Source organism: Myxine glutinosa, chromosome 1, assembly GCF_964187855.1.
Source record: "Myxine glutinosa chromosome 1, kmMyxGlut1.1, whole genome shotgun sequence".
Taxonomy (NCBI): domain Eukaryota; kingdom Metazoa; phylum Chordata; class Myxini; order Myxiniformes; family Myxinidae; genus Myxine; species Myxine glutinosa.
The window spans coordinates 195,309,853-195,325,356 of record NC_136261.1 but is presented as its reverse complement, the minus strand read 5'-3'; the positions used below and the strand labels follow the sequence as shown (position 1 = coordinate 195,325,356).

The window sequence follows — 15,504 nt, the reverse complement described above, 5'->3', positions numbered from 1 at the left end:
AAATAAGCGAAGTACCAACTTCTAATCTGGTGTGTGGGTGTATCTACGCATAAGGAAGAACGCTATTGAAAATTGGGTTGCCATGTCAAAATCCAATATGGCCGCCGCCATGTATGTCTGAACCTTGTGAGCGGAATATCTTGAAAAATAAACGAACTACTAACTTCTAATCTGGTGTGTGGGTGTATCTGCGCATAAGGGAGAACGCTATTGAAAATAGGGTCGCCACGTCAAAATCCAAGTTGGCCGCCTTGCGTCTTCCACTTTGTCAACTCGCATCACTTCACCGACGGGGGACACAGGCGTAATGCTTGTTTTTCTTGGTGCTGAGGGTGTTGCAGACCCTTCCACCACATTTGTTAGGCCGAGGATGGGGGTTTAAGATAACTGTTCCTTCCCCTTGACTGCAGGCAATATGCTGAGCAGCTCCACCATGTTGCTGAGCATGGCAGGATGCATAGCTCTTGGGGAGCTCGCACGCTCAGCTCCTCTTCCCCTTCCAAACAGCGGAGAAGGTGGCTCCAAGGCTGGAGTGGTTCAGCAGTTGCTTGCAAAGTTGCATTCTGGCAAAGAACAGAACAAGGTCTTATTTGATTCCACCTCAAAGTTGAACGTCGTGCTGAACATATATGTAGAATAGTGCTGTAAGTGTTGACTGTTTGTTTCTGTTCACCTAACAAACCTCTCTCCCCTCTCTCCCAAACCACATGAATGGATGCACACACATGAATGCAGGTCAAAGAGAAGGTTGTGCAGACACTTGGACTAATGCCTGTTGGAGACCAAAATTTTCCTGATTGCCGGAGTTTGCTGAAGGGACTCATGGACTCTGTAGAGGTTTGCAACTTTGTATACCAAACATGGTTTCAATTAACATTATGTCCTTATTGGTAAAAGGAAAGGTTTGGCAGATGAGGACCCTCATATGATGTTCCCACCAGTAGGATGCTTCCATTGTGTATCATTACAAAAAGCATGTTCTCGGTGCTTTTCCATTTGACAATATTTCATCATTTTTTTCAATAAGCAGTTACACAATATAATTCCCTGCTGTGATTTGTAACGTTTGCATGGAAGGCACAAAGCAGCATTCAATTTTATGCCAACGGATAGTTATTTGAACAGGGTCCGGTTATCAAACTGTGCTGCTCATTGTGTGTCCCTGTAGATTAGGAAAATAATTAGTATTTTGGCCAACGTTCCCGCACATAAGTGTCCCGCTTTTTTTGGAAAGGCACCATGGAGGCTTTTACATCCACTAGCAAAAGCTAGCAGAATGTGCGGTAAGCTTAACATCCTCTTCGGAGGATGGTATAATCAATGATGTAACCCTGCCTGCGTAGCACCAGGGAGACTGTTAGCACATCGTCTGAGGATCAATCACAGAATAGACAGATCAAAGGTGAGTGCGCTTTCTCTGAGCTATCCTAGTATCATACAATGGCATTTTAAAATATTCTGTCCAAGATTGAGACTCCTGGAAGAGCGAGGTGACAGAGTGTAAAATGGCAACGAACTGGCAGTCGGGCAGTGGGACCACTGTTGGAGACCTCAAACAAGGCAATGAACAAAGAAGAGAGGGAGGATGGAAGGAAACGATAAGCTGCGAGTAAGTTAGTTGGGTTAGGTGGGTTTACTGGCGATGGCAGGTGACATGAAATGGAAGTATTATGCTTGCGTGTGAAACCCTGGCGAGAGGAATGCAAAGGAGCCATTTTCATGCATTGATATTTTCCCATGATCATACATTCCTCAGAAATTGCACTGTGAAGGTGAAAAAGGCTATTGATGTATGCTTTCCAGCTGATGGCTGAAGCTTGAATATATATTTGTTATTTCTCTGAAATAATCTGAGTAATCTATAGAGTAATCTAAGAAATAATCTCATAGAACATTTTCTCCTCACAACTACCTGAGCGATGCGGACCAAATTTGGAACAATGCATCAGGACAGTAAGGTCTCATGGGGTTGTGCTCCATAACCGGATCCACCCATTCAAAGGGGATAACAGGTGGGGTTTCCCCAAATATTAGTATTTAAAAAATTAACTTTTTTTGAGTGTTCATGAGGTTGATTTTTGCTTGTTTGTAATATGTCCAGCCAAGGCAGGTGGAGATCCAGTTCTGCATAGCCGAAGCATTGTGCTGCGCCTCCATGGGAGTGAAGTCAAGTGCTGCTCGTGACATATGGATGGTGAATGAGAGAGAATATGTGATTCCCAGTGGTATGTTACAAACCTATTTTATTGTGTACGACTCTTATGATTTCACTTTGTATCTGAAGTTACCTGTTCGAATATGACGTGCGAACGCGTAGGCGCATCATTTGATTTGTAATATCTGAGAAGAGCAGACAACTTGCTACGTGCAGTACAGGCATAAATTAAAAATTTGTTCAGGGTGCCGACGATAACTTGCGGACTCTTTGCAAAAGGCAAGGCTCACATGGTCCAGCATCAACCCCCTTATGGTGAAACTACCTAAATCCAGGATCATTACTCACCTCCACTTCCCACTTGTGGATCAACTTCAACATCCTCTTCAATCTTATTCTTCCCAGTAGGTCTTCAAGACATCTGTTTACCACCATCTCAGATCTTCTCCATTCCAAAACCATGATCTTCTCTACCCTCATTAACCACACTCAAATCCCTCCTCCTTCCAAACTTCCAGTTTTTCCTTCCTGTAATTTTCCTTCTGTCCACCCCATGCCTCCTTTCATGCCTCCCATTCCTCCCCACACTCAGTTTGTCCAAGTCTCCCTCTATCTTGGCCTTCAACTCTGCTGTTGATGTTTACCCCTCGCCCTGCTGCTCCTTTTGCGTGCATCTTTAGTTCCTTTTGAGTGTTTTGTGTCCTCTTTTGTCTGTTACGTTCTGATCCGTTCAGTGCACTAGCTCTTCCATGAACCTCGACTATGTATACAAAAAAGGCACTGTGGGATCTGTAATGTTCACCAACTAATTCTAGCAAACGGGACAGCCAGCTTAGCGGCCATCAGAGGGACGACACACTTTGTGATGGAATGTCGTGCCTGTGAAGCACCAATCCAACAGTATATAGTCGGGTTGAGCATCAAACCCGAGACTAGACGCATCGAAGGTAAGTAGGCCACGTATGCCCCATCCTGTCGGATATTGTGGACATACTAATTCAGTGGGAAATCTATGACGCTGTATCCCGGTTAGCTGGGTTATGATGATATGGATATCACAGTGTTTGAGATATATTTGATATCCTTGAAGTAACTATAACTATCATCCTGGTGCCAGATATTTTGTTCTTTTCTTCCTGGCTTTATGATACAGGTGTTGAGGATGAAGTTGCTTGGCTGCTGCAGATTATTTTCGAAAAATACATTGTCAGTCAAAACCCACACGTGCGACAGGCAGCCTGCATTTGGCTGTTAACGCTTGTGAAACAGCTTGGAGATCACGATGCAGTGCAGGCAAGTTATCATTGTGCATCCACGTCTTCTTTTCCATTGATTTTTCAACCGATGTGTTTTTAATTTTTATTCCTTTCCCATCTAACTTTTCATGCCTCCACCGACGAAGGTGCCGGAGGTATTATGTTTTTGGGTTGTCCGTCCTTACGTCCATGATAGGTTTTCGCCTCCGTGCTAACTTAAGAATAGCTGAGGGGATCTAAGTCAAACTTGGTCAAATTCAAAAAGTTGTGGATGGATTTTGACGAAATTTGACAGATGTAGCGTATGTGACAAGGACGAAATAAGTAGATTTTGGTGAAGAACTGGATTTGGATCCAGCTAGAAGAATTTTTTAAAAGTGATTCTTCACCATTGGGAGATAGGGCCAAAAACGATACATAGCAGGATATCTCAAAAAGTTGTCTACGGATTTGGACAAACTTTGGTGGAGAGGTTGTGTGTTTGACAAGGAAGAAGTGATTCAATTTTGGCGAAGATTCGAATCCGGATCAGAGAATTTTTAAAATTATTCTTCACCATTGAGTGATAGGGCTGAAACCGACACATAGCAGGATATCTCCAAAAGTTATGGATGGATTTGGACGAAACTTGGTGGACCGATTGGTGAAGATCTGAATATGGATTTGAATACGAGAATTATTTAATTTTTTTTCAGTGATTCTTCATCATTGAGAGATCGGTTGATTGATATTTGATATTGAGATTGAGATTTGATATTTGATATTTAAAAAGGTTGTGGACGAGTTATGACTAAACTTGGTGGACGAGTTGGTTTGGTGACAAGAACAAATCGATTTGATTTTGGTTCAAGTCAGAATCCAGATCCGTGGACATGCTAATGTCCACGGATCAGTGGGATACAAAACGTAAACTGTTCAGCCTGGCAGAGGTATGCGCTCTACCGAGTGCCGTTCTAGTATTAATTTGTGATTGGAAAGATCATGTTTGGAAGGAAATATGGAGAGATTGAGTTTAAGGGGGAATGAGGAAATGACATGAGAAAGGGTTTGAGGAGTTTGAGAAATGAGAAGTTTTTTCTTTTTTTCACCGATCAGAATAGAAGGCTGCGACTTTATTCATTCCTCGTAGGCGATTATACTAGCTGCAGAATACCGCTTGAATTATCACCAAGACAGGGTTTCTATTTCTTCTTTGGGAGAATTCTTCTTCTTCAATGGTCTCACATCTGGTCGAGGAGAACTTGCGTTCACGGATTCGGCATTAGCAGTTTTGCCATTTACGACATGCGGAAAAATTCGCCGTTTCCGCATTATCTGTGTATGGACTTTTCCGTCGACATCATCACACCACGTTCGCTTTGGACTTTTTGCTATTTTTCTGTAATAACCCATTTCCTTCATCATGGCACATGAGAACTAATCCCCCTTCCAGCCAACACCATCACCATCGTCATTGCTATCAGCTTCAAAATCATCATTAAATGTACATTTATTTTACACAGTACTACTCCCACAGTTTTGGGGTCAGCCCCACCAAACTTTCTATACAGCTTTTGGGATCCCTGCACAGGTAAGTCCTAAAATGGGTTGGAGTTTTCATAAAATTTCTTAACACATTTTTTTTTGAGATGTTGGGCTCCCACCTGTGCATAGCACAGGTACCTTGCTAGTATGTCTATATTATGATGCAAAGTTGAACTGATTATATTTCGGCATCAAGAGGTCAAAGGTCAAAAACGTCAGAGTCTGTAATCGGTGTTTATTGCTGCGATAACTTGAGAACGACTGAAGGAAACCAAGTCAAATTTGGTACAAGTATGTATAATGATGTAAAGATAAACGGATTAGATTATGGGATCAAGAGGGCAAAGGTCAGAGGTCACTTTTTGTAAAAATTCTGTTACTGTGCTAACTTGTGAACCAGTGATGGGATTTTGACCATACCTGGCACAAGTATATATTATGATGCAAAGATGAACTGATTATATTTACGCGTCGAAGGTTGGAGGTCATTTCGGGTAAAAATGTGATACTTGAGAACAGCTGAAGGGATTTAAATCAAACTTCGTACAAGTATGCATAATGATGTAATAATGTGGTCGGAGGCATATCGGTCGATGTTGCGATGTTGCAGTGTGTCGTTCTCGTCTCATTTGCTGCATTTTTCCTTGTCCACATTTACACACTCTATTTTCATTTCCTTATCCTTATGTGGACCTTATGCTTCTCATCATGCCGCTTTTTGTTCTTCCTTCTACACTGTGTAAACCAGTATCTGTACAAGTTCCATGTCTGCCATTTTTGTTGTTTTTTCAGAGTCGACTTCAGGACATTCAGAAGTCCTTCATAATGATGCTGTCCGAAACAGACGGTAAGTCCTCCTATATATTACGCATTTGGCATGGAACAACAACAAGGTTTATTGACTTGAATGTTCCCGATTCTGTCAGACCATAGAGTTGAAGCAAATTTGAGCCCTGTTATTATTTACTGATATGCTTATTTAATTTTAATAGTGATATTTTTTTTGTCAAATTATTCGTTTACCTCACTGTAAATGTTTTATTTAATTTTTTTAAAAATAGTGTCAAGCTCATAAAGTAGATTTTGCATATATAACCTGGAAAACGAGGACATTGGGAAACATCATTGATACAATGAACAAATTAATGCTGTATATTGCAATTTGTACTAGGGACCTCAGCATCATGAGACATTTTCTCAGATGGGAACACCATATCGGCCAATCCAAATGAACGAGAGACCTCTATTGAGCACGGTGTTGTAGGCTTAAGGACAGCAGAATAACCGCAGGTGATAGTGCGTGCTTAGGTTTGAACCGTATGATCCGGGATTTGCTTCCATGAGGACTCAAGTCAGACAAAACCCCTCTCTCTCTCTCTCTCCCCCCTACCTCTCTCCCCTCTCTCTCCCTCTCTTCCTCCCTTTCTCTCTCTCTGTCTCCATCTCTCCCTCCCTCTCTCTCTGTCCCTCCCTCTCCCTCTCTCTTTCTCTTTGTTCGAAGCATGATCACATCTTTTAAGTTACAAATCCGAAACTCGGAGCACAAATACAATTGTGTGTGTGTGTGTGTGTGTGTGTGTGTGTGTGTGTGTGTGTGTGTGTGTGTGTGTGTGTGTGTGTGTGTGTGTGTGTGTGTGTGAAAGATAGAGATAGAATTGTGAGGAACAGAAATGACAAAACGAGATATGTGTATGTGTGTGCGGGGAGGAAGGGGGGGGGGGGGGGGCTTAAATTCTCTATGTAAATGTGTAACGTGTAACGCCACCTGGTGGTGGTGGCAGACGAAACTGCAATTTCCTTTTACCTGGGCAACGCTTAGGTTAAAGCATAGGTACATTAATTTTGTCAGACAGGACGACTAATTGGTCCGTCAGCGAAGCGACGGGTAGGCTTCGCTAGTTGATAAAATATAGAACTACTCGCATATAATGAAATATACAGACAGGTTGTATGAAACATAGAGGCGATACCCCTGGCGCTCACCTGGTAGAATAAACAGTATACGGCACGATTAAGGGTATTTAAAACCAATTTCAATCGTTGCTAGAAGACAGGGCAGCATGTACAATCATACTAACATATAATCATAAGACTTCAAACAAACAAAGAAAAACATACCTATTTTGGGAGGCAACCCCCCTCCCCCAACCCCATCTACCTCCTAATAGCCCAATTTTTCTCATGCCTTGAACAAACATTGGTACATCACAGGTGGTGAAGGTTGTGGTGAAGTTTCATTGAAATTGTTTGTGTAGTTTCTGAGAAGAAAGCAAATACCTATTTTGGGGGGCAACCCCCCATAGACCCCCAAAGGGGCAGATTATTTTTTAATGCCGTGAACAAACTTCGGTACATCACGGGTGATGAAGGTTGTGGTCAAGTTTCATCGAAATAGTGTGTGTAGTTTCTGAGGAAAAATCAAATTCCTATTTTTGGGGGTCAAACCTGGATCCACTTTGACCCCCGGTAAACCCCCTAAAACCGCGATATCTTTAATGCTGTGAACAAACTTTAGTCCCAACACAACAAATATCATTTGTGCCAAATTTAGTCGCAATCCCTTCAGCGGTTTCAGAGAAGAAGTTTCAAGTGTTTACTGACGGACGATGCGCCATCGCATAAGCTCCCCTGAACTTCGTTCCAGGTGAGCTAAAAATGAGTAATATATTGTTACAGACGTGGCTTAGATGTTAGTTTACCGAGCGGTTTTGGTATGACCACGTCTGCACAAGTTACCGATTATACTCGACGTTGACGAAGCCGCGCCACGCTGGCTCAATAAGAAAAAGAAGACACCCGGCTGGGTTATAAAATGACGACACCAGGGATACGGTTCTCAAGACCTCCGGAGGAGATTATATTCGTTACGGAAAAGGTTAGATTACAGGGGCTAGAGGTACAACATAGAAAGTCAAGCACTTAGACACAATCTTATATTATTCCCCAACAGACGACAGGCAAACGGGACAACGGCTGACTCACACGGGGGTTGATGGAAAGGACAGGCGGGTAGCGATGGCTCCAGGCGCACCTGTGCTCAAAGGTTAGAATCGACCCGGTCCGGTCCAGAGATGCGGGAGGTTTCACAGCGCTCGGAGGGGACGTTCTTTCACAGGCGGGCCTTTCTCTCTCAGCGCTCGCAGGTCCTTCTTTCTCCAGCTCGGGGCGCATCTGACGTCACATCCGGCGCGTGGCCGCGTATATCCGGCGGGGAGTGACATGCCCTCGGCTCGTTAGCTCCGCCTCGTGGAATCGGCACGTTGCTTCTCATTGGGTGCGTGCGGGGGGTTTACCAGGCTCCGCCCTTGACGAGGAGCTGACAAGGAGCCCCTTCGTGGTAACCCCGTGGAGCGCATGGTCTGGAGCGCATCGTCTGGAGCGCATTGTCGATGGCGGCGAACCGAGCCGGTGGGAGGACGCACACTCCCCCCCGCGCAGCGCCGTGCCCCTCTGTTGTTGTAGACGGGGAAGAAGATGGGAGGAGGTATGGGAAAGGTCCTAAACTCACTACTGATGCCATATAATCACATTCTGGTGCAACGAAGAGTCATAATTAATGGAGACGAGGCCTTAACTGACATAGAATAAGAATAACTAGGAAGATGTCCGAAAGTTGTCTACGTGTGGTGCGGTGGACCTGGGCACGACATTTAATGGGGGAATAAGGGGAAGGTCGGCTCTACTGATTGTTATTTACATGCAATGGGACTAGGGAATGGGGGATTGGGGAAAGTTGGGGAGTATTGGAGAAATAGGGGAATATTTACAAGCGGATATGGAGGCCAAATTCCATATTCGCAACATTGCACCCTTCTCTACCCTCGGGGCGTCCCGACCCGATAAATTTTTACCTACTTTAGTGTGGCACGCAATGTAGTTCCCTCTACTATTAACTCTACCCTGAGTGCGACAGTTTTACAGATATTCACAAATGAGTAAATATGTCCCCCCTGCGACGTTGCACCCTTCTCCTCACAGAAACACACCCACAGGATAACCGAATCCGGAAAGAATTCGCAAACTAAACATACAGCCGGTAGGGAGCATTATTTACACGACTACGCTGCTATTTACACTACGATCCAGGACCTGTTTTTGGAGGAACACATGCAGATGTTATGCATAGAGAGAGCACGCTTGCCAGCATCGATACACCAACCCACGAGTGCTCTGTGGCCGACGGCCTTTAATAACGTGCAGAGCACCCTTTCCCAGCATCAAAAGCACCACCCCACCACCAATCGGTGCAGTCACCATTGTTCATTGGAATAAAAATAAATTCGACAACCCCTAACCCTGCAGGTGTCTCTTGCTCTTCTTGTGGTGCACTTGGTGTTAACTAAAAGTGGTTCACCTGTATGGCATAGGTGCCACGTTGACCCATAGGTCCATCCCCGGGTGGTGCTTGGCCGCAAACGAACTGCGGTCCATTGTGGGTGGCCACAAACATTGCGGTCCATATGGTGTATCGATCCCGGCAGCAAACAGCGAAAGTGCAGGCCCACAACTGCGCAGCCAGCACCTCTCTCTCTCCTCTCTCTCTACCCCAAAGCCAGATCCTCGGAGGTGGGAGACAAAAGAAGCAGACAAGTGAGTAAGGTGGTAAGGGCGCAAAAGTGCACGCAATGTAAGGTGATGCACACTGGGGGCACATGGGAACCAGGTGAGACAGGTACGTTCCTATCGTACGCCCCCCCCCCCCACCAGGTAACCTACATGGCCCCTCCCTTACCCCTTACTGTATCCACAAAACACAACACTACCCATAAACATCTACTTTACAAATCAACAAACATCCCTACTGTCTTCCCCGTTCCTCCCATATACCAAATTCGTCTTCTCTCCCTCCTAACCAATCAAATTTGCCATTTTCAACTCTCATCAAAATTTGCCATCTCCAACTGCACATCAAAATTTGCCATTACCAATTCATCATCAGTCCCTCCTAGGGAGGGAGAGATGGAATCACCCCAATGTCTCATCCATGTCGTGATGCGTCTCACAAATCCACACAGCAATCTCATTTCCTGCAACAAACAAAGAAAACACAGGTGTGGAGTCATCATCATCACCACAGGTAAGTGGCTGCGTATGGTGCGACAGGTTCATCAATCCTAACTATTTCCTAAATGACTTTACAACTTTACACTACCCGGGGTCTTTCTCCGGCCAAACCATTGGCCCTCTTACACTATTGGTTCTAAAAACCAATTCCCATTGGCCAGACTGTGGTGCTTTTCAATTTGGGGTCTCACTCCCCCGATTCATCTCCCGGTGCCCTCGCACAATTTCTGGGCTGCGGCGTGTACCTCTCCCAGTGGGTCTACCCACCTGCACACCTCCACCACTGCAGTTGCCTCCGAGCTTACCTGCTCCTTGCCCTAACCTAACTACTTGGGGAAGGCCCTCTGGCACTCTCCCCACTCGGTGCCCTCTCTGGCACTGGGCTACCCGGGTCCGTCCTCCGGATCCTCGGGCCCCATCCACAACTCTACCGGCTCCCAGAGCCCACCTGCGGCCTCACCTGGCCGACATCCTCACAGTGGTGGAGTGCCCAACCAACTACACACACTAACAGGCTACACGCCCCGCCATTTCCACAACACTAATGCACCCATTCACAACACCATTCTGCAACCGCACCACAAATGCCAATATCCAACCACAACTTACCTATACCCTCTACCTAACACTTACACTACCCGCCCCGGGTATTCGTGAAAGGGGTCCACTCTTCCCCCATTCACACCTTCGCACCATGCACACCACTCCGTACCACTTCCTCCAACTCTCTCCACACACCTGTACCTGCACACCTGTGCTCTCACACCTGGTGCCACCTGCACCCTTCTCTCCCCAAGCGCATTCGCGCTGATCCACAACACTCACTACTCATACACTGCTCCACACACCTGTCCAGTTGCACACCTGTGCAATCACACCTGTTCAATTCTCACACACACAGCATCATCTCAGCTAACTACTCCCTTCTGAAACTTGCGCTTCCCAGTCGTCCCTTTAAACTATTGCGCTCCCACGTCATTATCATCCATACTAATCTACCTGCGTCCCCACTACAGGTATCAGTCACTAACTAAACTTAACGTTACCTAATGTCATCTTCTAGATCCCTACACACAATATCCTAACCCACCCGGGCTAGTTTTCACTGCCATACACCCCATAAGCTAGTGCGCATTTGCCCCACACATGGGAAGGATGGTGGATTTGCCATCCCACCACATCGGGGGTCTCTCACTACCAATTTTGCACATCAAATTTCAATAAATCAAAAATTTGCCAATCACTGCCCATCATCTGCCAATCACTACTGCCACTCCCTTGCCAATCATCAAATTTTGTTTTTCTCCAATTTTGGGTCCAAAACACTAACCTCATCACCCAGTCGACTCACTAATACCTCTCGGTGCGCCAATCCCTGTCCAAAGCCCGGCTTCGTAAAGCCAAGCAATGGATGCTGGTTGTTTTGTGCCAGCGGCTGGATGCGTCCGGCACTCGGTGCAGGGACGGGGGCTTACCCGGGCCGAGATCCCACGCATCACCTCGGCGTGGAGCCATCCAATGTCCCGATCTCGACCTGCCGGCACGTCTCAACAAAACGTGGTCGCCATAACGACCCTTCCTATCGGGCTGCCCGCTCCGCCTAGTGGAGCACGGACGCGGCCGTTCAAAGCGAGGCCCAGCACGCACCGAGGGCCCGATTCGGCTATAAGTCGTTCTAAACTCTACCCCGTCTAACGTCGATGCTTCCCCTGGACGCTTACACCCCGCTGCCCGTTCCTTGCTCACACATCCAGCTGTGCCCATGCTCCTCGTACCCTTCCTTACACACCCAGGTACACCCATTCCACTCACAGCCTTGGTCACACACCTGACCACCGAACACTTTGGCACACATTCGTTGCTCGCACACCTCACCAATACACCGCTTCGCACCCCCTCCTCGGTCACCTCCTCTGTGACAATCACAGGTGTGCTCTCATTCGCACACCCAACCACGTGCCTCACCACCAACTCCAGCGTGCATTCCCACTCACGCTCTACCATTCCAGGTGTGCATCCTTCCATCCCAGGTGTACATCCTCGCTCACCTGTCACAACTAACTCACGCTCCATGTCACTCTCACTACTTTCACCTCCATTCCTGACAGCGCACTCACCCTTACTCTTGACAGCGCACTCTTTCCTCGTGCACCTGTCCGTCACACACCTTTCTCGCGCACACTCTCCCGTTACACCCTCTGTAACACTCACCACAGGTGGACACTCTTCCTTACTTCTGACAGCGCACTCTTTCCTCATGCACCTGTCCGTCACACACCTTTCTCGCGCACACTCTCCCGTCACACCCTCTGCAACACTTACCACACCGCGCTTCCATGTGCCCCCTCGCACACGCGCTACGACCGACTCACTCTCGCCAGCACCCTCACTACTCCTTGGCACGCACTTTTTCCTCACACACCCCAGAGTCGGACTTTCTCGCACACCTCCTCTTTCGCACACCAGACCTGTCGCACACTTCACCAACGGCCTCTCACGAACACCCGGGTCTATCTCGACCCCCAAGCTTCTTAAATCCCCTGGCGCATCATACGCACGACCATATTGGTCACCACTTACACCGGGTCCTCTTCCTCTTCGCTTCTCCTCCATCACCTGCGAATCCCTCATCCGGTTAATGAGCACATCATCACGATCCAAACACAGACTTCGGACCAATTCTTTTATCTCCTCTTTTATCTCTTTCTTATCCCCTCTCCGTCGCTTCTTAATTTCGCTCATCCCTTCTTCCACTTCTTCTAGTTTCTGCTTCACCTCTTTTATTCCCCGGTACGTCTCCTCCAGCTCGTCCTCCAAGGCTACCTTGACCGTTTCCATGTGCGTCCTCACCTGCCGGTCCGTCGTCTCCATTACCTCTATCACCTCGTCCAACCTCGTTGTCAGTCCCTCACGTACCATCTGACATTCCCTCTTTGTCGCTATCAAGTCGTTTTTTATGTCGTTTTGTGTCGCTTTTAACCCTCCTAATACCGCAGTGTTCCTTTGAACCTGCTCTGTTAGTCCTTTTTGTCCCTCCGTCAGCTGTTCCACCTCCTGCGTCAGGACCTCTATGCCCCCTTGTAACTTTACAGTCCCCTTTCTCACCTCTTTCTCCATGTGCTCCTTACAGTGCCTCACCTCCTCGCGCACTCCTCCGACCTCCTCACTCACTCCTCTTCTGATCTCCTCTCCCATCACTTGCATCTCCTGCCCAGATGCCACCCTCATCTGCTCCATTTCCTCCCTGTGAGCATCCAGTTTGGTTTCTACCCCCATTCTGACCCCCTCTATCTGCTGCCCCATTTGGTTAACTTCCCTTTCCGCTTGGTCCCTCATGTCCCTCAATTTGCCTTCCATGGTGTTTTCTAACCCCTCTAACCCATTTTTCACTCCCTCTATCTGATTCTCCTGGGCAGCCATTCTATTTTCTACCCCCTCTAACCCCTTTTGCATCCCTTCCATTTGATTCTCTTGAGCGGCCATTCTGTTTTCTACCCCCGTTAACCCATTTCTCACCTCTTTTATCCCGTTGTCTAACCCCTCAAAATTATTGTCTAACTTCTCAAATTTCTTGTCTAACTCCTCAAAATTATTGTCTAACTTCCCAAATTTCTTGTCTAAACCCTTAAAATTATTGTCTAACCCCTCACTGGTACCCCTCGCTTCGTCCCTCATTACCCACAATTGCTCACCCCGAGCATCCATCCGTTTCCCCATTACCCCTATTTGCTCACTCTGAGCATCCATCCGGTTTCCCAACCGCTCACCCAATCGCTCAATTTGGCTCCCCATACTCATCTGTACAGCTGCCTGTAACTGCGCAATGAGGGCCTGCATGTCAATCGGCTGCATGTTAAAGCCCGTTGATACAGCGGGCTCGGCTACCGCGCGCTCTTGCGAGGCGCCATTTTGCGTGCCTGCTACCCTCGCTGTTTCGCTCTCCTCATGTCCCTCAATTTGGTCCTGGACCGACCCTGCTTCACTCTCCCCTACCGGACCCCAGCCGTCTTGATCCGCCATAGCGCGACTTGCAAAATTCGAGTTTCGTAAAACAAATCCAAATTTTTTTTTTCGTTATAATTTCGGCGAGCGCAGTAACCGCGCTCCGGATCGATTTCGTCGAGCGCAGTACGCGCTCCGAATCGATTTTCCCTCCCAAAATTTGGGCCTAACTAATTTAGTCCCGGGTCCGAATCTCACTCCTCGACACCAATTGTTACAGACGTGGCTTAGATGTTAGTTTACCGAGCGGTTTTGGTATGACCACGTCTGCACAAGTTACCGATTATACTCGATGTTGACGAAGCCGCGCCACGCTGGCTCAATAAGAAAAAGAAGACACCCGGCTGGGTTATAAAATGACGACACCAGGGATACGGTTCTCAAGACCTCCGGAGGAGATTATATTCGTTACGGAAAAGGTTAGATTACAGGGGCTAGAGGTACAACATAGAAAGACAAGCACTTAGACACAATCTTATATTATTCCCCAACAGACGACAGGCAAACGGGACAACGGCTGACTCACACGGGGGTTGATGGAAAGGACAGGCGGGTAGCGATGGCTCCAGGCGCACCTGTGCTCAAAGGTTAGAATCGACCCGGTCCGGTCCAGAGATGCGGGAGGTTTCACAGCGCTCGGAGGGGACGTTCTTTCACAGGCGGGCCTTTCTCTCTCAGTGCTCGCAGGTCCTTCTTTCTCCAGCTCGGGGCGCATCTGACGTCACATCCGGCGCGTGGCCGCGTATATCCGGCGGGGAGTGACACGCCCTCGGCTCGTTAGCTCCGCCTCGTGGAATCGGCACGTTGCTTCTCATTGGGTGCGTGCGGGGGGTTTACCAGGCTCCGCCCTTGACGAGGAGCTGACAAGGAGCCCCTTCATGGTAACCCCGTGGAGCGCATGGTCTGGAGCGCATCGTCTGGAGCGCATTGTCGATGGCGGCGAACCGAGCCGGTGGGAGGACGCACACTCCCCCCCGCGCAGCGCCGTGCCCCTCTGTTGTTGTAGACGGGGAAGAAGATGGGAGGAGGTATGGGAAAGGTCCTAAACTCACTACTGATGCCATATAATCACATTCTGGTGCAACGAAGAGTCATAATTAATGGAGACGAGGCCTTAACTGACATAGAATAAGAATAACTAGGAAGATGTCCGAAAGTTGTCTACGTGTGGTGCGGTGGACCTGGGCACGACATTTAATGGGGGAATAAGGGGAAGGTCGGCTCTACTGATTGTTATTTACATGCAATGGGACTAGGGAATGGGGGATTGGGGAAAGTTGGGGAGTATTGGAGAAATAGGGGAATATTTACAAGCGGATATGGAGGCCAAATTCCATATTCGCAACAATATAATGAAAATAGTAATCTAAAGATGAACATTCTGAATCTCAACTGAATAATCATAAACGTACCAGGACATCGTTTGCGTCCTTAAGTTCTTATTTGAGACATGTAATTGTTGGGAATTTCTTGAGCTGCCACCGGACACAGTAAGTCGAGTTT

The 15,504-nt window shown here is 47.3% G+C and overlaps 1 protein-coding gene across 1 annotated transcript in view; it reads left to right on the top strand.

The window, feature by feature from the left end:
- Window positions 1–15,504, top strand: part of ECPAS (Ecm29 proteasome adaptor and scaffold) — a 305,571-nt gene that overhangs the window by 118,287 nt on the left and 171,780 nt on the right. The window contains exons 22-26 of the mRNA XM_068124669.2: window positions 411–583; window positions 736–837; window positions 2,102–2,225; window positions 3,309–3,448; window positions 5,728–5,782. Of these exons, the coding sequence (XP_067980770.2) occupies window positions 411–583; window positions 736–837; window positions 2,102–2,225; window positions 3,309–3,448; window positions 5,728–5,782 (594 nt within the window). The remainder of the gene's footprint in view (window positions 1–410; window positions 584–735; window positions 838–2,101; window positions 2,226–3,308; window positions 3,449–5,727; window positions 5,783–15,504) is intronic.